Source organism: Salminus brasiliensis, chromosome 1, assembly GCF_030463535.1.
Source record: "Salminus brasiliensis chromosome 1, fSalBra1.hap2, whole genome shotgun sequence".
Taxonomy (NCBI): Eukaryota; Metazoa; Chordata; class Actinopteri; order Characiformes; family Bryconidae; genus Salminus; species Salminus brasiliensis.
In genome coordinates, this window is record NC_132878.1 from 8238266 (window position 1) to 8260695 (window position 22430).

Here is a 22430-nt window from a genome sequence, read left to right on the forward strand (position 1 = left end):
CCGATTGATATGACTGTACATAAACATACGTGGAGCACAGAAAGAGGTCGTATGCCAGAAAGTTGCTTCTCTTTTGGGTGACGCTATAAATCTTTTATAGGCACACTCTCCACTGAAAGCTTTTTGATGAGACTGTAGAGAGTGTGTACACTGCTGTGAAAACTTTCAGACTCACAGTCAGTTCTGGCTTGTGTTTTTGTGTATTAAGAGCCCTTCAGTTTTTTGAAAGCATTATTTGAATTGGTGTTTATAATAGTTACATGCAGTTTATCTTACAGCATTATATACTATGGATTATGAATGTCCCGAACCGAACCAGTGGATCGAGATCGGGGCTTATTTTAATGGATCAGATATCTGCTATTTTAATCCCAGTTCAGTTCCGAGTCTTTGTTTTAACAGCAGTGTTCAGAGCGGCATCTGCTGTCCTCAAGGTGCCATTAACAAACATTATTCTCCAGCCGGCTACAGTGGTGAAGACCCTCTCAGAAGGCGAATAAAGGAGTTGAGGTTCTGCAGTGCGGAGCTATTTTACAGTGGAACCATAAAATCTGACCCTTTATAAAACTCGATTCGTGGGCAGTGGTGGCTCAGCGGTAAGAGCTCGAGGCTATTGATGACAGGGTTGTGGGTTCCATACCTGGGCTCGGCAAGCTGCTACTGTTGGGCCCTTGAGCAAGGCCCTTTACCCTCTCTGCTCCCCGGGCGCTGGAGTTGGCTGCCCACCGCTCTGGGCGTGTGTGTGTGTACTCACTGCCCCTAGATCACTAGTGTTTGTGTGTTCACAGATGAATAAAATGCAGAGGACACATTTCGCTGCACATAGTACAGTGACAAATACGTGCACCAACTATCACTGACATGCTCTGTTTTACCAGCGGGAGAACCGGAGAACCGGAGGCACACGCTAATGCTAATACACACATGTGCTATAGAAACTCCAATCACTCACAGCACATTCACCCACTATACCACTACACACACACACAGAAAGTGATTAGAAACTTCAAACTTAAAACACTGTAGAGGAAGATAATCAATGATTTTCACTTCACCTGTCAGTGGTGCTAATGTTATGGCTGATTGGTGTATGGTATTTTTTTTTTAGAGTTGATATTCCAAGTGTAAGAAGCACAGGTCACTGAGGTTCTCCTCATAATGGCAGTAGTTTTACGTCTGCAGTACTTTCTTGGTTGCGTCTTTGGAGGTTTGACAGTGCAGTTAAGGCTTCTGTCAAAGCTGGCATTGTGTTTCCCTATCGGTTCTGCAGGTCCATGCAGAGAGAGAGAAAGAGAGAGAGAGAGAGAGAGAGAGAGGAGGATAAACCCGTCACACTTCTTTGTTCTTATCTGATTTTAAAGATCAAATTCACTTCCTCACACCACATTCCTTTACAAGACAAGCGTCTCTCAGTGTTTCTACCTGGGAGATTTTTGGCTTTGTCAGCTGGACTGATTTCATCACTAGAGCAATGCAGCGTATGATAAGGTCCGTTCCAGCCACATACAGGACCATGATGGCTTGGTCTCCTTCATGCTGGGTCTGAATACAAACACTGAGGTTCTCGAATACGCCTCTACAAGAAAAGTCTTAACTATTTTCTTAGGATTTTCTTAACTATTTTTTTTTTACTTTTTTCTTGGAAATATAAAAATAATCAAAATCGCAACAAAATAAGCTGTTATTTCATTACAATTAGTCAGAACGTCTTGAAAATAAGCCATTTTCAACAAATTCAGTCAAAATCTCAGTCAAGATCTCAAGCCATTATCTTAATGATATCAGTGAAACCCCAAGAGAACATTCATACAATTTTTGTGTATTAACAGATTTAGTCAGAATAAGCAGTCGTTTAACAAATTGAGTCAAACTCTCCAGACAGTAAGCCACGTTTCAACATAATCAGTCAAAATTAGACATATTATAACAGATTCAGTCAGAATTGTGTGAAATGCATGACTTGAGTAAAATCTTTTTCCATTGACTTCTATAGAAAGTTAAGAAGGATTTTCCTTGCTGCCATTTTTCAGTCCAATGCTTGAAAAAATTAAAATAATCAAAATCACAACAACTTGACTTATTTTGTTAGAATTAGTCAGAACGTCTTTAGTCAGAACAAATTCAGTCAAAATCTGGAAGAAATAAGCCATTTCCTTTACATACTGAGTCAAGATCTCAAGAAAAGAAGCAACATTTCAACATGTTCAGTCAAAATCTGGATATTACATAAAAATAAGCCAGTCTATTCATAAAATCAGTCAAAACCTCAAGAAACGTTTCTGTATTTTGACAGGATCAGTCAGAATGTGAAGAAAATAAGCAGCCATTCAACCAATTTAGTCAAACTCTCGAGACAATAAGCCACTTTTCAACATAATCAGTCAAACTCTCGAGAAAGGTTTCTGTATTTTGTCAGCTTCAGTCTGAATCCTGTAATGCAGCTGCCAGAAACTTGGAATAAAAGTTTATCTGCTCCAGAGAGTCCTACAGTATTGGCAATACTCCTCTACGGGGACTACGCAAGCTGTGTGTGTGCATAAAGTAGCCTGAATTCATTCATTAGGAGGGGTGTCCACAAACATTTGGACACATAGAATGTACCTCTTGGAAAACTTGGAATAAAACCTTTAGTCCATGTAAGGTTAAGAAGGATTTTCCTTCTCCTGTAAAGCTGCCGTTTGGAGATACCAGGTTTTGCATGCTATTTTTGGCTCCACTTCTTATAAAAGTGGGTCTAATACACATGTACAGAGAAGGGGATTTACCCGCAACAAGGCCAGGAATTATCAGTCACTTCACGAAATCGAGACCCATGCAGTGTGTGTGTGTGTGTGTGTGTGTGTGTGTGTGTGTGTGTGTACACAACACCTGAAACACAAGTCCGACAGGTGAGGGGAATTCCAAGAGTTCCCGAGCCTCAGCCAAAACTTTCCAGAGAGCGCCGTGCTTCCCTGAAACGCACCACTTTTGCTTTTAGCTCTCATCGCTGTCTGAAGGAGGGGATTTTTCTTTGTTGCCCGTCGTGGCCTCAAATAACCACAAATAGCTTACAAAACAGTCATTATCCCTAATGAGGAGCTAGTGATGACCGACGTAGCAAATGAAATTCCTAATCGCCATGGGAACGCCACCGTATCTACCTGAGAGCGGGCTGTTTGTGCAACACACGGATTTCACACAAAACAGCCATTTGACACAAGTCTGCTCTGGATCTGGGAGCTGTTCGGCTCAAGTCAATCCTGGAAACAAATGATGGGGAAACAACTGACACGCCTCCCTCGTAAATTACAGTGTGCAGTAGATGTTTGACAGTAAATGAGGCGTTTGAGGGTTTGATGTTTACACTTTACTCTCACTATTTACACGATGTGGAGGTTCCTGTGTCCTATTTTTGACTTATTTTGGTTTTTCCATGAGGTCTGCTTATAGGATCTTTACCGACTTACATCGAGGTTTTCACTACAACATCATCGCTGTCGTGACCTAATGCTGTTTCAGAAACTCCATAATTCAGGCTGTTTATGTGCTTGTAAGACTGCTATACTGCTATACTATAGGGGCAGTGGTGGCTCAGCGGTTAAAGTGCCGAGATATCGATAACAGGGTTGTGGGTTCGATTCCCGGGCTCGGCAAGCTGCCACTGTTGGGCCCTTGAGCAAGACCCTTTACCCTCTCTGCTCCCCGGGCGCTGGAGTTGGCTGCCCACCGCTCTGGGTGTGTGTGTGTACTCACTGCCCCTAACACATGTGTGTGTGTGTGAGTGTGTGTTCACTACCAGATGGGTTAAATGCGGAGGACACATTTCGCTGTACAGTCCACACTGTACAGTGACAAATACGTGCACCTTTACCTTTACCTTTTACCTTTATACGGCATATGGACAAAAGTATTTGGACACCTGCTTGTTCATTGTTTCTTACGAAGCAAAACCAAGGGTTTATAAAAAAAAAGTGTATGTCTTGCTTTTGTTGGAGTAACTGTCTCTACTGTCCAGGGAATAAGGCTTTCTACTAGATTTTGAAGGAGCATTACTGTGAGGATTTGATTAAATTTGATTGCAGTAAGAGTATTGGATGGTCATCACCCAACACCATCAGTCCCAACTCCCTAACTCATCCCAAAAGTACTGCATGGAGCACAAATCATCATTCCAGAGAACACGGTTCTTCCACTGCTCCACAGCTCAATGATGGGGGGCTTTATACCCCTCCAGCCCACGCCTGGCGTTAGACATCATGCCTAATGTTTATCTGCGAGTTTATCTGCTCCAGAGGGTCCTATCAAATTGGCAATACTCCTCTATGGGGACTACACTACAAGCTGTGTGTGTGCATTTGCACATCTGTATCAGCGTAAAGTAGTCTGAATACATTCATTACGAGGGGTGTCCACAAACATTTGGACACATATAGTGTAACTCTTCAATGTTTTGATGCATCAGATGAAACCGAATGCAGTGATCTGACGTCCCGCTCCTTTCATGTTGATCTTAGACTAGCGAGTAAAGCTTCTCCCAAGAAGTCTATCCACCCTGCTGAGGCCGAGCGTGTAGCAGCACATCCACACAGCGCTGATGTCTATCAGCGTGGGGCCCTGACCTCAATCCCCATCACCTCACTGCTCTGCTGTTCGAACAGCGCAGAGAAAAGGCCTCCCACACCAAAGAGCCCTGCAGTGCACATGCGAGAAGCCTGCCTCGCCAAGCCTGAGCTGACAGTAATACCATAACTTCTGTTACACAACCACCCTGTTCCCACTCGACCGGCAGCAGTCGAACAGCTGTCGTGTTTCTGCTGATACACACTCTTGCTCATCTGCCCTGCGGTTATGTATAAAGCTCTCAGACCCCGGATCTGGAAAAACACACACGGTTACTCACACTGCAAACGCTCTGCATCTACCTTAGGAACACCCTGGAGTTCACCCTGACGCTGGTCCGTGGTTTGTCTGTCCTCAGACCACTGGTAGTAGACCCTCACTATACCACAAGCCTTGCCGTTTCAGAGATGCTCTGACCCAGTCATAACGATTTGGCCTTTTTCAGAGTCATTTAGGTCTTTACATTGTCTATTTCTCCCACATCCAGCATCTCAACTACGAAAGCCAACTGTTGAGCTACCATCTGCCACCTATCCCAGACCTTCACATGTACCATTGTTATGAGAAAGCCACTGATCAGCCATAACATTAATACCACTGGCCTATAATTGAGTAGGTCCCCCTTGTGCCACCACCACAGATCATTCGAGGCATGGACTCCATAAGACCTCTGAAGGTGTCCTGTGGTATCTGGCACCAAAACGTTGGTCCTGTAAGTCCTGTAATGGGGCCTCCATGAGCATTAGTGACCTTAGGTGCCTGTAACCCTGCCGCTGGTTCTTTCTCAGAGCTCTTTTGGCAGGTACTGACCACCCTGCCTGATGTTTTGGAGATGTTCTGACCCAGTCAACCCAGCTCAGATCTTTATGCCTCCCATTTTTCTTGCTTTTAAAGACCTTCATCACCTGCAGGAACTGACTGTTCCCTTCCTGCCTAATATGTAGATCCACCCCTCGACAGGTGAAGCCACTGTAGAAGAAGCTAACCAATGATTTTCACCTCACCTGTCAGTGGTATTAATGTTATGGCTGATCAGTGTTTTTACCTTTACTAATAAACCCCCATCTCTTTTTTTAAGGATGTAAAAATGCCCCTAACGATTCCCACCCCTAATATATTTGTACCACCTCTTTTTTCCTTGTTTCTTGTAGGTGAGCATGCCATAACTCAGAGGACCACCGTCAGCTCGAGAAACCTCAGATCTTCTAACTGAGAGACGACACGTCTGCCCCCTGGGACAGCTTCTTTTTTTCCCTTTTATCTCTCTCTCTACCTTCCATCATCCCACCCATTCATCCATTCCCTACAACTCTCCTTTCCCTCCCTCTCCCACCCTGATCACCCTTACATTTCACTCTCAGTTGTGATATACCTTCACGCAGGAGGGATGTCCATCGCCCTCAAGCAAGTCTTCAACAAGGACAAGACGTTCCGGCCCAAGCGGAAGTTTGAGCCGGGCACGCAGCGCTTCGAGCTGCACAAGAAAGCTCAGGCGTCGCTGCACTCGGGTGTGGACCTGCGGGCGGCCGTGCAGCTGCCGCCGGGCGAGGACCTGAGCGACTGGGTGGCCGTGCACGTGGTGGACTTCTTCAACCGCATCAACCTCATCTACGGCACAGTGTGCGAGTACTGCACGGAGAAGAGCTGCCCCGTAATGTCCGGAGGGCCGCGCTACGAGTACCGCTGGCAGGACGAGCACAAGTACAAGAAGCCCACGGCGCTGCCCGCTCCGCAGTACATGAACCTGCTGATGGACTGGATTGAGGTGCAGATCAACAACGAGGACATCTTCCCCACCAGCATAGGTGAGCAAAGGCATTGATGCGGGAGATTTTGGGCTGAGGGGCTAGAGATGCTTTTGAGAGCATTCTCAGGGTTCTTAGAAAGGAGAGGAGGGAATTGGCAATGATAATATACATCAATCAGCCAGAACATTAAAACCACTGGCAGGTTACGTGAAAAACATTGACTATCTTTTACAGCATTGAGCCACTTTAATAAGGACCAAACTATGATGGCTAGACAACTGGGTCAGAACATCTCCAAAACATCAGGCAGGTCGGCCCTGTGGTGTGTTCCTGGGTCTGCAGTGGTCAGTACCTACCAAAAGCTACCTACCAAGGAAGGACAACTAGTGAACCAGAGACAGCATCATTGGTCTTAGTTGATCGAAGCTTAGCATCATGAGGTCCAGGCTGTTATTGCCCGACGTAGGCTGATGTTCTGAAATCAACGGTGCTAATAAGACGTTTACCACCCCTTTGCCATATTATTACCATCTACCGTTCTGGGAATGCTTTACACTAAATGTAGGAACATAGCTGTGAGGATTTGTCACCGGTATGATGTTAGTAGCATCCTAAAGTAGTAGAATTCACTAATTAGACTCTTACAATTAAACATCTCGGTTCAGTCCAGCCTTAGATGGTCTGAGAACTTAGTAAGTGAGCCATATGGATGAAGCTGACCTTTTTGGTGGCTTGCAGGCAAAGTTCACTGAAGTCGTCTTTGTATGAAAGCTCAGGAAGACACTGCCTGAGGTTATCAGAGGCTATAACTCAGTGGCAGCTTTCATTAGGACACTTTCTGAAGGAAAGGGACGCTTTCATCTTGACATGAAACACCAGACTAGACAGCACTACATCAGCACCACCAGAGGCCAAACACACACAGGACACACCTGTGATCTTTTAGGTCACACCTGTTCATCAGAGACACGCTCACTTTCATCAGTGAGATCTCGAGGACGTGGTTTGACCACAAGGACAGACGTATTTGTACATAATTAGCATTGTGCAAACTGCAGGACTGAGTCATCTCAGCGGCCTGGACCAATCAGATCGGCTTCTTAAATCTGACGCATTTCTATATTACTTACCGTGGCGTGTTTAGCGAAAGGACAGCCAAAGGCTATGTTCACACAGCAGGTAAAAGTGGCCCAAATCTGATCTTTTTGGTCATACATGTGTGACACATATGTGTTATCTGTGCGTAAGCAGTGTGAAGGGCAAAACGCACTGAATCCCACCTCTTTAATTCTGATTTGGACCACTTGGTGGTATTGTGGGTGGTGTGGCGCAACAGAGGACACCACTACCTGTCAGTGAGCTACCACACCATGTGGTAGACCAGGGTTCGATTCCTGGTCTAGGGGACTTTGCAGCACTACACCATAACATAGCACTACACCAGCATAACACTATGCTGGAATATGGGTAACCTTGTTAGTGGCTCTGGATAAGAGCGTCAGCTAACTGCTGTAAATATAAATAGTATTGAAATCTGATATATATCTGATACACAGTAAAGTGAATCAGTAATGCAGCCAGATCCAAAATGATGCCACTTTTACATCAGTTCAGCTCGACATTCATCCTGAATGCGCTGAGGAGAAGGGGAAATGGACAATCGCAGTGATGGAAAGTCTTCGGTGGTGGGATAGCGAGGTAGCAGCCGCCATAAATATTTGGGGCGATGTCTCTGATGTCTCCTGTTTAAACTAATTTAGAAGTCCCATATCGCAACATCCTCTCCATGTTTGATTTGAGTTTATGTAGAAATGGCCGAACGCGCCAACAGGAGGGCGCTGCTACAGCGCCGGTGGAAAGATAAAAAGCTTAAATATGAAATGAAGCTTAAATATGAAACCAAAGACGCAAACCAAAGAAGTGGGTGTAGCTAAATAATGTTAGCTGGAAGGCATCCTCAGTGATAAGCCCAGCTGTCAGTCACTGGGTCTTCTAATTGCTCCTCCGATGCCGGCGAAGATGAACCCCAAACTTTACGTAAAGCGTTGGTCTTTTGACGCAACCCAAAGAAGTGGGCGGGGCTAAAAAAAGTGCCCTTTTTACAGTGAGCTGGAAGGTATCCTCAGTGATAAGCCTAACTGTCAGTCACTGGGTCTTCTAATTACTCCTCCGATGCTGGCGAAGATGAACCCCAAACTTTACGTAAAGCGTTGGTCTTTTGACGCAACCCAAAGAAGTGGGCGGGGCTAAAAAAGTGCCCTTTTTACAGTAAGCTGGAAAGCATCCTCGGTAATAAAGCCCAGCTGTCAACCACTGGAATTCCTTGATAGATCCTGCGATGCTGGCGAAGATGAACCCCAAACTTTACGTAAAGCGTTGGTCTTTTGATGCAACCCAAAGAAGTGGGCGGAGCTAAATACTGTGCCCTTTTTACAGTGAGCTGGAAAGCATCCTCGGTAATAAAACCCAGCTGTCAGTCACTGGATCTTCTGAAAGCTCCTGCGATGCTGGTGAAGATGAACCCGAAATTTTACGTAAAGCGCTGTCTTTTGTGCATGCGTGAACGGTTCAGGTGAATGACGGATATAGACCACATTAAAAAGATGTGTGAACAGCCTTAAAAATTGGATTTGGTGGGAAAATCCATATCACCTGCTGTGTGAACGTGGCCAGAATGTTGCTTACCAGCTGCATTTATGGGTTTTAACTGATGTATATCACTATAACTAGCTACTGGAACAGTAAGCAGATATCGTAAGCTAGCATGCTAATTGGCTTTTCCAAATAAAAAAAAAATGTTATAAATGATGTTCAAAAAAATTGAGAAAAAAAATTGTCCAGATGATTAAATATATTACATGGATGTCATACAGTGTCTGAAACCACATTAGCAAGTCTGTTAAAGACTTTGATGGTAAATGTGTGTGGTGGGCAAGCAGTTTACACAGTGCTAGCCTGGTGGGTATACACTGTCATTTCTTGTTAGCCACATTAGTCTCATAGCTGCAGTGACTTAGCCAATCAGTTGCCTTAAAACCACGGAGCAGTGAGTTCTAACACCTTACCACAGCCACATCACTCCAGCAGACGTTCCCCCGTCCCCTCTGTTCCCTCACTCCGAACAAGGGCCTAGCGGCTGTGAGGTATTGCTAACGTGAAACATTATCACCCACAGCACGTCAATAATTCAGAGCCATCAGATCCCCCAGAGACTTGCCCTTCAGTCCTTTCCAGTCACCCCCCCCTGCAACCTGAACCAGTGGCTCAGGTGCCAGTGCTGTGAAGCAGGCAAAACAATGGTGAAACAAAGGTTTCGAGCTAGGGTTGGGATGGTGTATAAATGTCTCCTATCATGACATCACTGAGTAACATGACTGTAGCTTGCAGCAAAATTAGAGTATTAAATATCGAAATAAATGAAATTAAAGTTGATGCTACTTCTCCTAAAATTTGATTGGCTGAGCCATGATAAACTGTAAGTGGTGAATACACACACACACACACACACACATCTGAATTGTATGTTAATATAAAAAAGTAATTAAAAACCATTATGTTGTTTATGGAATAATGTTCCTTGGCAACCATAGTTTACTGTAATGAGCAAGATTGCTAATAACTGTGATTATTATTGTTATATGTAATATTTAAGCAAAGCAAGGCGGTGCAGTACAGTCATTTTACTCAGGGTTGTTTCACTGTGTCCCATTACTATGTCTTTCTTATTAAAATCTTTCAGATTTCTTTATAACACCAATAAATCAAATGTGAAATATGAAAAGGTACCGTATTATATTTCCATTAACTAGCAGTTTTACAATGGCTGTAGCTGAAGCACCTGTCTGAAATATCGCCTGATTGATAATATTGGCTGATACTGAGTTTCACTGAGTTTAGGGGCCCTGTAGCTTTAGGGCCTGATTAATATATGATTTGACTGATCATTTTGGGAGATTTTGAGTTTATTATATGCTGGAAGAAGACTGTAGCTGTAGGACCTCCCTGATATATCATCTGTTTGATAATATTGGCTGATATTGAGTTAAATATGCTTTGCAAGGGGCCAGTAGCTGTAGGACCTCCCTGATATATCATCTGATTGATAATATTGGCTGATATTGAGTTAAATATGCTTTGCAAGGGGCCAGTAGCTGTAGGACCTCCCTGATATATCATCTGATTGATAATATTGGCTGATATTGAGTTAAATATGCTTTGCAAGGGGCCAGTAGCTGTAGGACCTCCCTGATATATCATCTGATTGATAATATTGGCTGATATTGAGTTAAATATGCTTTGCAAGGGGCCAGTAGCTGTAGGACCTCCCTGATATATCATCTGTTTGATAATATTGGCTGATACTAAGTTTCATATGCTTCGCAACAAGACTGTAACTATAGGACCTGACCGATATATCAGCTGACTGATAATATTGGCTGATATTGAGTTTAATGTGCTTTGCAAGGGGCCAGTAGCTGTAGGACCTCCCTGATATATCATCTGATTGATAATATTGGCTGATACTAAGTTTCATATGCTTCGCAACAAGACTGTAACTATAGGACCTGACCGATATATCAGCTGACTGATAATATTGGCTGATATTGAGTTTAATGTGCTTTGCAGGGGGGCTGTAGGTATAGGGCCTGACCGATAAATCGACTGACTGATAATTGTGGGTGATTTGTAGTTTAATATACTTTGGAAGTAGACCGTGACTGTCAGGAACTGTCCCATATATAGTCTGTCGGATAATATTAGCTGATATTGAGTTTAATATTCTTTTCAGGAGGCCCATAGCTGTAAGGACTGACTGATATATCGACTAACTGCTAATATGGGCTAATATTGAGTTGTATATGCTTTGCAGGGGGACTGTGGCTATAGGGTCCATACAGTATATTGTCTGACTGATATTGAGTCAATTGTGTTTTGCAAGAAGACTGTAGCTATAGGGCCTGACCGATATATTGGCTGACTGATAAGTATGGTCTATTTTGAGTTTAATTAATATTATTGGAAGGAGACTGTAGCTGTGGGACCTGTCTGATATATCGTTTGATTGATAACATTTGCTGATACTGAGTTACTGATACACACGCTTTCCAAAAGGACTGTAAAAGAAGGAACGGCCTGATCATTTTGGCTGATATTGAGTTTAATATGCTTTGCAGGTAGACTGCGGATACCAGACCTGGTCTAATTAATAATATCGTCTCAAATTGAGTTTAATATGCTATGCAGGGGGTCTGTAGCTGTAGGCCCAATTGATATATTGAATGACTGATAATATTGGCTTTTATTGAGTTTAATTTGCAGGGAGCCTGTAACTATGGGGCCAGAGCAATTGTATCGACTAATTGAAAATACTGGCTGATATTGAGTTTGATATGCTTGATACTTGTGTATTTGCATGATTCAGTGTTTTTGGCCATGTGAAATTTTCTCAGCCAATATGATCAATTTGAATTTTAAGGTTTTTAAAAATATTGGCCTGGTCTCGTGTAAGACAATAGTTACGTATGATTACAGGAATTATTCAGATGTTATGTACAGTATGATCTTCATTAAGTATTGTGTAATGATTAAATAATTAAAACCAGTAACATCTTATCATAACTTCACACAGCTGCTACATAAGCTGCTAGCAGCCCTGCAGTCGTTCAGTCTTTTCTCTCCTCCACTCTCTCTCTCTCTCTCTTCTCCTCATCTCGGAGGTTTCAGGCCCTCTCTGTGCTCTAAGCATGGTATAAATTATTCAGTCCCGGCGCGTGCGCCTCAGCCTAGGCCCAAGCCTCCCTCTGTTTGTATTAGGAAAAAATGCATTATTCAGAACGGCTGGAAGAAAAGGCCGAGCGGAGGAGTTGTGCGTACGATGAGGCCGCTTCTAGCCACAGAACAATGCAGCTCTGTGTAAAAGCTCAGACCAAATGGAGCTCCTCCAGTAGTGCAGAGCCTACACTCACTGCTGAAGAACAGCGATGGCTTTCTGCAGGTCTCCTGAACTCACAGAAGCTATCTCCAGCAAAAGCACTGTGTGATAAAGTTGATATGAAGAGTTTCTCAGTCGTAGCTCATTGAAACTAGTGGAGAAGCTCTGTTGGAAGTGCAGATTCTGAACTATGGATCGATTCTGAGGCTGCAGTCATCATTAAAAGTGGGATTCTGTGTCGAATTTGGAGAAAGCACATGTTCTAGTACTTGTGTTGAGCTGTTTACATTGGTCTTGTTTGATTGGTTGTTTGTAACCTGATATTAGTGTATTTAGTGTAAATCAGATGTATCTAATAGAATCAGTGTAACTGAATATGTGATTATGTAGTACAGCAAAACAACAATAACGATAACTCTCAAGCTCTAAGGGTCAGATGAGGTATAAGGCATGGAAGCCTGTGCCCCTAAAACGTCTTATACAGAGGGATTAGAAGTAGACTGTGCTGGACTCTGTGTGTGTGTGTGTGTGTTGTAACCTGTGTCAGGTAGAATGGGCAGTGTTCCACCTCATCAGTCTGTGGTTCGTCACCTGCGTCTGAGATCTCAAAGCATCGAATTTCCGGCCTGGTGTCTCGCACATACTCTACAGACCTCTGCAGTTTGAGGTAGAGGTCAGGAGGGCCGGTGACGTCGCGTCCTGCAGATGACCGACACTCTGTGTGCCGTCCACTCAAGGGTAGACGACACTGCTAGTATTCAGCTTGACCATTCACACCTGCAACCTCACAGCGGGCAGCCAGGGATTCTGAAAATAGTAGAAAAGGATTTCTTTAGAAAATAAACCTTTAGAAATGGCCTTATGTCATCTCCAATTATTCGTAGAATACACTGAATATGCAAATATAGGTAGTTGTGGAATATAGACAATTGGGAATTGAAACTGATTGGAAAATTTTATTTTGTCGGTCTATATAGAAAATGTTATAGCTGTCATGCATTTACATTTACATTTAAGGCATTTAGCAGACGCTCTTCTCCAGAGCGACTTACAAAAGTGCTTCACTATTTACCCAAGAAAAACCTCAGCTAGTTTAAATAGACTAACAATTCAAAGATACCTCTAATCTTAGACTCTACTAAACACAAGTCAATAAGGAGACCACTCTGCTGTTCACCCAAGTTCTCTCTGAAGAGGAGGGTCTTCAGTCTGCGTTTGAAGACAGCAAGCGTCTCGGCCGTTCAGACACCCAGGGGAAGCTCGTATCACCACTTCGGTGCAGGACAGAAAAAAGGCTGGACGCTTGTCTTCCGTGGATTTTGAGGGATGGAGGGTCGAGCCGAGCCGTACTTGAAGCTGGAAGGACTCTTGGTGCAGATCGGCTTTTGACCCTCACCATCAAGTACGGAGGGGCTGGCCGGTCCAGTCTTGGCTTTGTAGGCCAGCATCAGGGTTCTGAATCTGATGGGAGCAGCAGCTGCAGGAAGCCAGTGAAGAGAGAACGCAGCAGAGGAGATGAACATGGCTGAATTTAAAAATATTGAAGACGTCCCGTACCACTGCATTCTGGATTAACTGCAGGGGCCTGATGGTGCGCAGAGGGAGAGCAGCCAGGAGAGAGCTGCAGTAATCAAGTGTTGAAGTGACGAGAGACTGAACGAGCACCTGGGTGACCTCTCTGGAGAGGAAGGGTTGAGTTCTCCGGATGTTGTACAGGAGAAATCTGAAAAAAGACACATGCAAAAGCTTCATGTCTCCAAAATGGCAACTTAAGTAGGGAAGGGAAAAAATATGTAAAATAAGTGTAAAATAATTAATTTTGGAGCATGTCAATTGATCTTTTTATCATTAAAGTTGTGAAAAAAACTGAAAAACTGCCAAAACTCAGGATATCATATAAAAAATTATATTCACTATCACTCTAAAATCTTGTATCTCCATTTGGACTGTTTTTATCTTTTTGACATCATGTAAATCTGCCAGTTGTTCTTGACATTGTTTCAGAATTGAATGATGGCAGCTTCGAGTGGCTAGTTCAAATCCCAAAACATGCCGCTTTGCCATCAGCAGCCAGAGTCAGAGAGAGCACAATTGGCCGTGCTCTGTCCAGGTGGGTAGATGGCGCTGTGATGTTGGCCGACACAGGCATATGTTAGCTGAGGGGATTCTCAATACAAAGTAGAGCAAGTTCAGACTGCTGCAGTTGATAGAACTGACTTGACAAGAGGACGGGAGGGCGCTGTATGGTAACTTGGCTGTGCCAAGTCCACACAAGTCATGTTCTGATGCTTCCTCGAAAATGTTGATGGAACAGGAACACATCCGGGCGTTCAGACGACTGTGCTTGGCTGGATGTGAACTTTTGAATGGAGCAGAACACAGAAACACGGGTACAGACAAGAGCGCAGACTGAGAATCGGCCCTGGTGTGGTGGAGCTGGGGACCCTGCACTATCCTCTGAGCAAGTCGGCCGCATGGCAATACCGCATTGGCGGCTGTCTGAAAAGAGGCGGTGGCTGGCTTTGCATGTATCAGAGGAGATATGTGTTAAGTCCTTACCCTCCTAGTGTGCTACCCTCAGGGAGCATTGCTAGTGCTAGCGGGAGCTGCGCACAGGTCAGTTAATTGTCAGTACTAGGAAGAAATATTCGCCAAGCTTTATTAATTCTATATTAAATAATGAATGGACCAATAGAAACGCTCCAAATTTGAATAAACCTTATAATATTGATTTTATAATAATAAATAAGTACTTTATTATCAAATATTCAGATCACTATATTATATTATATTATATTATTATATTATTACTGTTGTGTGTGTGTGTGTGGCATCAGGCATCAGCCCGTATCATGCCCCTTATCCCCCGATCCCTTATCACGCCTAGTGTTTAAGTGCATCTCTACAGTTTGCCCCTCCCTGTGTTTGTGTTCATTTCTGAATATGTATGTTATATAATCACTTGCTTCTCAAACACACACTCACACACACACTCACACACACACACACACACACTACATCAGCTCTCTCTGTCTCTTGCTCTGTTTTGTGTTCTGCTAAAGATTCATGGCACACAGGCCCTGAGGAGTGAGCACGAGCTGCTGCTTGAAATACTGCACAGCACTTGCTGCCATAAAGAGGATTTTATAAGGCTTTACTGAGACACACACACACACACACACACACAGGCCTGCACGTGTTCAGAAGAGCCCAGAGTTATGGACAGTGGGCTCAGTATCTTAGATGTATCTTAATATCTCCCATCTGTCTGTGGATGTGTGTGTGTGTGTGTGTGTGTTACTGATACTGAGATATGGAGGTTAGCTGTTGGTTATGCTGGGTGGGGAAAGGTTTAGCTCACTGGTTAGTTTCCGGTCGCTAAGCTTCTCTCACTAAACTGGTCTCACCCAACCACACATTCTTAATGGTCTCTGTGGTTAATCCGACATGTTAGGCCTTCACCTCTGCTTGAGAAGTCCCAACCAATGGGAGAGCACGTTAAGTTCAGTCTACCTAGATATCAGGAGTGGAAAAAAAACATGACTGGACAATTTTCCATTTAACGTTTTACAAATTTAACCCTTCTGCTGCCAAACAAACATAATCATAAAATCATAAAAGATTTGTACTGGAATTAATGTGGATTAAAAATGAAAATAATTATTTCAGTTATGGATATGAATATTTGGTAAAAAAAAAAAATAATAATAATGTAATTTAAAAATATGCATTTTTGATATAAAAACGTTAGACAAATAAAAAAGTATAGATATATTTAGGAGGAATACATCATTTGAATTATGCATATCTATTTTTGGTGGGAAACAACTAATTGAAATAATGAATATGCATATTTGGTTGAAAACAATAAATAACAAAGGCATTTTTGGTTAAAAAATTGTAAATCATGAATATGTATCTTGGTGTAAAATTAATTTCTATAATAAAAATGTACTTTTTGGTTGAAAAAAATGAATTAAAATTATGGATATGCATATTTGGTTTACAAAAACAAGTTAAATGATGGATATTCATATTTTTGTTTAAAACATTATGCATATGCATTTTTGTTTAAAAAAATAATTGCAATTATGGATATTTCTTTTTTGTTAAAACAAATCATGTACATTTTAGATATACATTTTTGATTAGGGAAAAAGTTATTATATAACCATAATTATTATTACGGTTATGCATATGTGTTTGAAATAAAAATAATTATGGAAATATATTTTAGTTTAAAAATACATTTAATATATAGTTTTGGTATTTTTGGTTTAGAAGCCAACTTAAATGATGGATATCTATTCTGATAAAAAGAATAGATATGACTGACTGAGTGTTTTTTGGGGGGGGGCAGAAGTAGTTCCTTTGTGGCATTGTGCAAAGAAACCTGTCTGGTACCTTTATTTAAGAGTCTTAATGTCTGCACATGTCCAGTTTGTAAGCCCAACAACCGGCTTGGTTCATGAAAGAAAAAGGGTCAGCACACAATGCCATGCTGTGTGGTGCCACAAAGAATAAGCGCTGGCAGGAGTGGAGCCTTGTCTTGTGACCTGAAAGCAGGTGATTTCTCCTGAAAGGATTGCGAAGTGGACCTGGGAAGGGGAAACCGCTCTCTTATCAGTGCTACTAGGCAACTCTGCAGGGGGTCAGAGGGTCATAGATGGGGAAGCGGCTGCCCGCTCGAAGCTTCGTCAGTGTGGGGTGCCCATGGGGAAGAGGAAGTTCCTGTTGCCAGGATGTGACTTCCCATGTCCAGACATCTGGAGGCTTATTTGCCCTTTTGACCCCCTTTTGATGCAGCTACTGGGCCCCGAGCTTAAACATGCGGATCCTTGTGGAAAACAAGGGCAGTGTTAGCGTGAGGCAGAGTGGGGCAACTGCCTTCAGAGCCAGATATCTACTAAATCTGATCCAGCCTCAGAATTCCTTCGTTCAAACAGTTCAAACCAGATCTAAGCAGAGCTGTCGGGCCTGTGTTTTAGGTCCAAACCCGAATACAGCCTGAGGACTTTCCAACGGAGCCCAACCCACAGCAGCTCTCAGTCCATCTGAGCCCATTTCCTCAGGGTTTGAGTACGATTCAGTCAGCGCTCTGTGTAAAACTGACCAACATCGGCCCATCATAGCCAAAGTGACTGCTTCTTAAGGTGGGTTTTAGTGTGAGAGTGGCTAAAATTAAAGAGAAGAAAGGGTAAATAATGAGTAAGAGATAATAATGAGCCGTGTCCTTTCACCTTCTGTTCCCTGGGTTCAGATCTACTGCTTTAGGAAGCTGGAAAGCCATGTTTTATTTATGTATTTTTGTATATGTATGTATTAATTATTATTTTTTAATCCATTATTTTTCCCAATCTTAGATTGTCAATTACCCAGCCCACTCTCTAGTACTCTCCCCCTATCACAAGCAATGCTCCCAACACTGGAGGAAGGGTGAGGACTGACACATGCCTCCTCCAGCACATGCACAACTGCTGCTGATGCAACGTCCCCGGGCAGACACCTGTGCTGTCCAGCGACACACTGAAGTGAGCCATGTGTGCTCCCTCTAGCTCCGGCTTCTGACCTAGGATTCGAACCAGCCATCCGAGGGTCACATAGGCAACGCTTTAGCCCTCTGGACCCCTCAGAGCCGTATGAGGGGAGATTTATGGTGACGGTCTAAATCCAGTGGGTTAGCGACATTAGCCTAGCACCTCCCATTCTAGACTAGAGAAGCTTTCCTGAGCTAACCCTGAACCAGTAGATCCAAATCTCAGACTCCTCATCTTTCCTTTCCCCTCTCTCTCCCTCTCTCTCTCTCTCTCTCTGTTATAAATATAGTGCATCGTAATGAGTGGACGGTCGAGCGGGCTCACTCCTCCACTCATTACGGCCTCTAGTTCTTGTTTATGCTGTATGGACACACCTCATAAGTCAACACACATCAGCCAGGACTCTGTCTGTTCCCAGTTTGAGGATGCTGAGCTGTCCACAGTGAGCTGTCCACAGTGAGCTGTCCACGGTGTCCTCAGCTCTGGTCTGTGTTAGGCAGTGTAGGAGCATCATGTTTTGTGAAAAATGAAACTGAACAGATTATATGTGTGTGTGTGTGTGTTTGTTTGTGTGTGTGTGTGTATGTGTATGTGTGTGTGTGTGTGTGTGCTGTGGCCTGGGAGCAGTGTGTGTTGGTGTATGGCACGGTCACTCTCTCATTATACTCTGTGAGTGCTTATTAGCCTTAAGATCCACATGACCTCACTGCTTACACTGCCCTGAGCGAGTCTCTCTCTCTCTCACTGTTTCTATTACTGTCTCGCTCCCTCACTCTCTCTTTCTTACTCTCTTTTTCTCTCTTCTGACCTCTTCTGTTTAACCCTCTATTTCTCTCTCCCTCTGTCTCAGCCTCTCGCTTATTGGCTCCTCTTCTCTCTCCCTCATTTTTTTTTTTTTGCTCTGTCTCTCTCTCTCTCTTTAAGGCTCCCTGTCTTTTTCACCCTGTTACACTCTCTGTCTCCTGTCTCTCGCTCTGTGGCTCCCTGTCTCTCTCACCCAGTCACAGTCTCTCTCTCTCTCTCTCTCTCTCTCTCTCTCTCTCTCTCTCTCTTTCTCTCTCTTTCTCTCTCTCCCTCTCTCTCGTTCTCTCGTTCTCACTCTCTCTCTTTCTCTCCCTCTCTCTCGTTCTCTCGTTCTCACTCTCTCTCTTTCTCTCCCTCTCTCTCTCTCTCGCCCTGTGACTCCCTGCTTCTTTCTGTCTCACTCTCACTTTTTTCCCTCTCTGTCTTCCCCTCCCTTTTTCTGTACCTCACTCAGCCTCTCTCAGACTCTTTGCCTCTCTGTCTCTGTCTGTAAACAGACAGTGTCTCTCTGTCAGCGTCTCAATTTGTGTCTCCTCTGATGCAAATCTTGTGTTTTCTGTTGACGTTTACGCAAAGCTCTCTTCTTTCATTTCCATGTGATGTTCGTGTCAGAGCAGCCGTTCAGCAGCCAGTCTCAGTCTGTGTACCGGTCACCTGTACTACCGGCCAGTGGTTTCCAGTCTACTACCTGCTTTAGAGCTTATCTGTAATCTGTTGCGTTTGGGATAAGGACATCCCCTCAGTGTTTAGTTAACCTGTCTGAAGCTATTGGGTCTATTGAGTAAGTGTACTCAGTAAGTGTCTGACAGTCAGAGCTACAGAGTAAGTGCTGCAGTTGTGAGAGTGGGGAGCTGAAACAGGGACGCTCATTATGGGCCTTACAGATTAAAGGGTTAAGTGCCTTTTACACAGTCAGCTGTACTCGTCAGTTTCCAGGGAAGAAGTTGAACGCGTGAATGTGAGCTGGGGTCAAAATGCTGTGAAAGCTGATCCGACAATTTGCCGAAATGACGCCTAGTAAAATTCCCGGCAGCGATCCGGGTAGGCTGCTTTAAGCTGAGATGACGCATTCGCTTCAAGCCAGATAGATGAAAGCACATCCGTACCTTGGTTAGTCCAGCATTTGAGAGTAAGAATAATATGTTATACAGCGATCAGATCAGCCAGAACATTAAAACCACTGACAGGGACAGGTGAGGTGAATCACTTTGTTAATCTGGTTATAATGGCATCTGCCAAAGGGGTGGGATCTACATATTTCACAGCAAGTGAACAGTCAGTTCTTGAAGCTGATGTGTCTTCATCAGAACATCTCCTAAACATCAGGCAGGTCTGGTAGAGTGGTCAGTACCTACTGGTTAACCGACGGCTGGGCCAGAATCAGAGTCATAATCTCTTCGTTTCGACAAGTATGTTACACATTCAAGGAATTTAACTTGGAACAAACAAAGAGACTGTTAACAAGAAAAATACACAAAACAATAAATAGAATAAAGAATAATAAGTTTAAAAAGGACTAAAGGTAATAAAGAGCTGTAAAAAAAAACCCTAAAAATATATTATGTACAGATATAATTCTATAAACATTTACAGAAAATTAACATCTGTACAGCTGTGCAAATAATCATAGTGCAAATGTTATGCATGTTATGTTATGTTATGATATGCATGCAATGGGCCAAAGCTTGTTGAAGCCTAGCCTGTCTGCTTCTGATCCCACAGAAGAGCTACTGGAGCACAAACTTCTTGAAAACTTCGTAATGGCCAGATTTTGTGGAGCAGCAGATGTGAGGGATGATAGGGCAGGGCTCTCCCACCCGTCACAGCTCAAGCTTTAGCTTTAGCTCTCCAGGTTACTCAGATTGGGCAGAGAGGGCGGAGCCATGTTAGCCTTGTGACAGGTCAGGGGTATGCCGATGTAAACTTGACCAACTTTTAGGAACATCCATTCTACATCAAAGATATTCATATTCATAACATACTTTGTACATTGTACATTTACACTGGGGGCCCTGAGGAGCCACATTTCTTTCACATTAGGAAGAGAGTTTGGTAGGGACCCGTGTCTGAATGTAGGTTAGCAGTGTACATTGTTTTAGGCTACTCAGTAAAAGGTTAACCTGACAGTAAAGCCAGCCTGGCAGAAGCTTTATGGTGCCTGTTTAAGCACCGGCATCCTGGTACGCCACCGCCATAAGCACACACACACAAACACACACACCATCTGTTTACTATCTGCCTGCCAAGGCAGCAGGCCTGCCTACAGCTCCCGTGGGCATCAGCCTGAGTTTAATCTGAAGACTGTTGGTCCTCGTATTTAATCGTTTATCATGCATCATTGTGCGGTGAATCATGATCGTGACAGTGTTATGACAGCTTACAGTCACTACAGAGTCATGACAGCTGTATTCATATTCATCAACAGACTTAGCTATCAAGCAACAGAGAGAGAGAGAGACTTAGGATGGCACAGGAAGTCGTTACAACGTTATCAGCAGATCGGCCTTCCTTCACCGCATATTAAAGAGCCCACATATGGCACCCATGCGTGTTGTTTTTGTGATGTCACAAAAACCAACACATTTATAGAAACCAGTGAGCCAAAACATGAGCACCTGCCATTTATGCAGATGGTCATCTATGTGCCACCAAAATAGCTCACTCTGCAAGACCTGTGAAGGTATCCTGTGGTATCTGACGCCAAGACGTTAGCATCAAATCCATTAACTCCTGTCAGTCGCACGGTGGAACCTCCATAGATCTGACACAGATCCAGTGCATACCTCATGTAATGCACATCTGTGTCAGCTATGTCTGCAACATAAAGCAGCGGAATACATTTATTAGGAGGGGTGTCCACAAACATTTGAACATATAGTGACATGCAGTCTTCCTAGCTTGTTTAATTCTAAGGGATCAGGTTGGGTTTACTTACTAAGCTATGACTGTTGCTAATGGGTGTATATGAGCCTCCATTACTGGTTAGTTACATTCGCCAAGTGCAAACCTAAAGGATCTAAACCTAAACTTGAGACCAAACATGTGCGCGGTGCTCCAGGCCTTCCAGACCCTGTGTGCGTCCTTCATCCACACTGACCTGGATACACTTACAGTCTCAGGGACGGCTAATGTGGGTCAGTTGCCATGCTCCTGTTTTCTTCACTGAACTGAAATGAGGGTCATAGCTGTGGTGTCTGCCTCTCTTCTTCTCCTTTGCCTGACCTCTCTTTTCTGGTCAGGCCTTGGGCTGTCTGACCCTGAAACACAGGATTAATAAGCTTTACCACACATATACACCCACCCCTAGGAACTCTGTCAGCATGTAGACCAATAGTGGTGATGAGAAGGCGGGACTTAAGCAGTTTGACCAAAGTTCGATGCAGATGCAGGTACACGTAGACCAATAGTGGTGGTGAGAAGGTGGGACTTAAGCAGTCTGACCAATGGTTGATACAGATGCAGGCATATGAAGACCAATAGTGGTGGTGAGAAGGCGGGACTTAAGCAGTCTGACCAATGTTTGTTCCACTGATGTAAACAGTGGAGCAGCAGGCTGTCTAAATGTAGCGTAAAGCAGAGTGGGAATTCATGGGCGTGCGACCTCTGTGATGTAATGGAGCTCTCTCTCTCTCTCTCTCTCAATTGCCCTCGCTCTTAAAAGTAAAATAAGAACACTGCCCACATATTGTACTCGTATTTTCTCCACTGCTCAGTTTATGAACAAATGATTTCGGCCTATTTTTGCAGCGCTTGCATAAGAGGGCATGCTGTGGATCATCAGCGTTCGACACTGTACTTCCTGGCAATCAG

At 43.7% G+C, this 22430-nt stretch overlaps 1 protein-coding gene across 1 annotated transcript in view; it reads left to right on the forward strand.

Moving 5' to 3' along the window:
• Positions 1-22430, forward strand: part of LOC140534942 (MOB kinase activator 3B) — a 51702-nt gene that overhangs the window by 14670 nt on the left and 14602 nt on the right. The window contains exon 2 of the mRNA XM_072656583.1: positions 5751-6404. Within this exon, the coding sequence (XP_072512684.1) occupies positions 5987-6404 (418 nt within the window). The 5' untranslated portion in view covers positions 5751-5986. The remainder of the gene's footprint in view (positions 1-5750; positions 6405-22430) is intronic.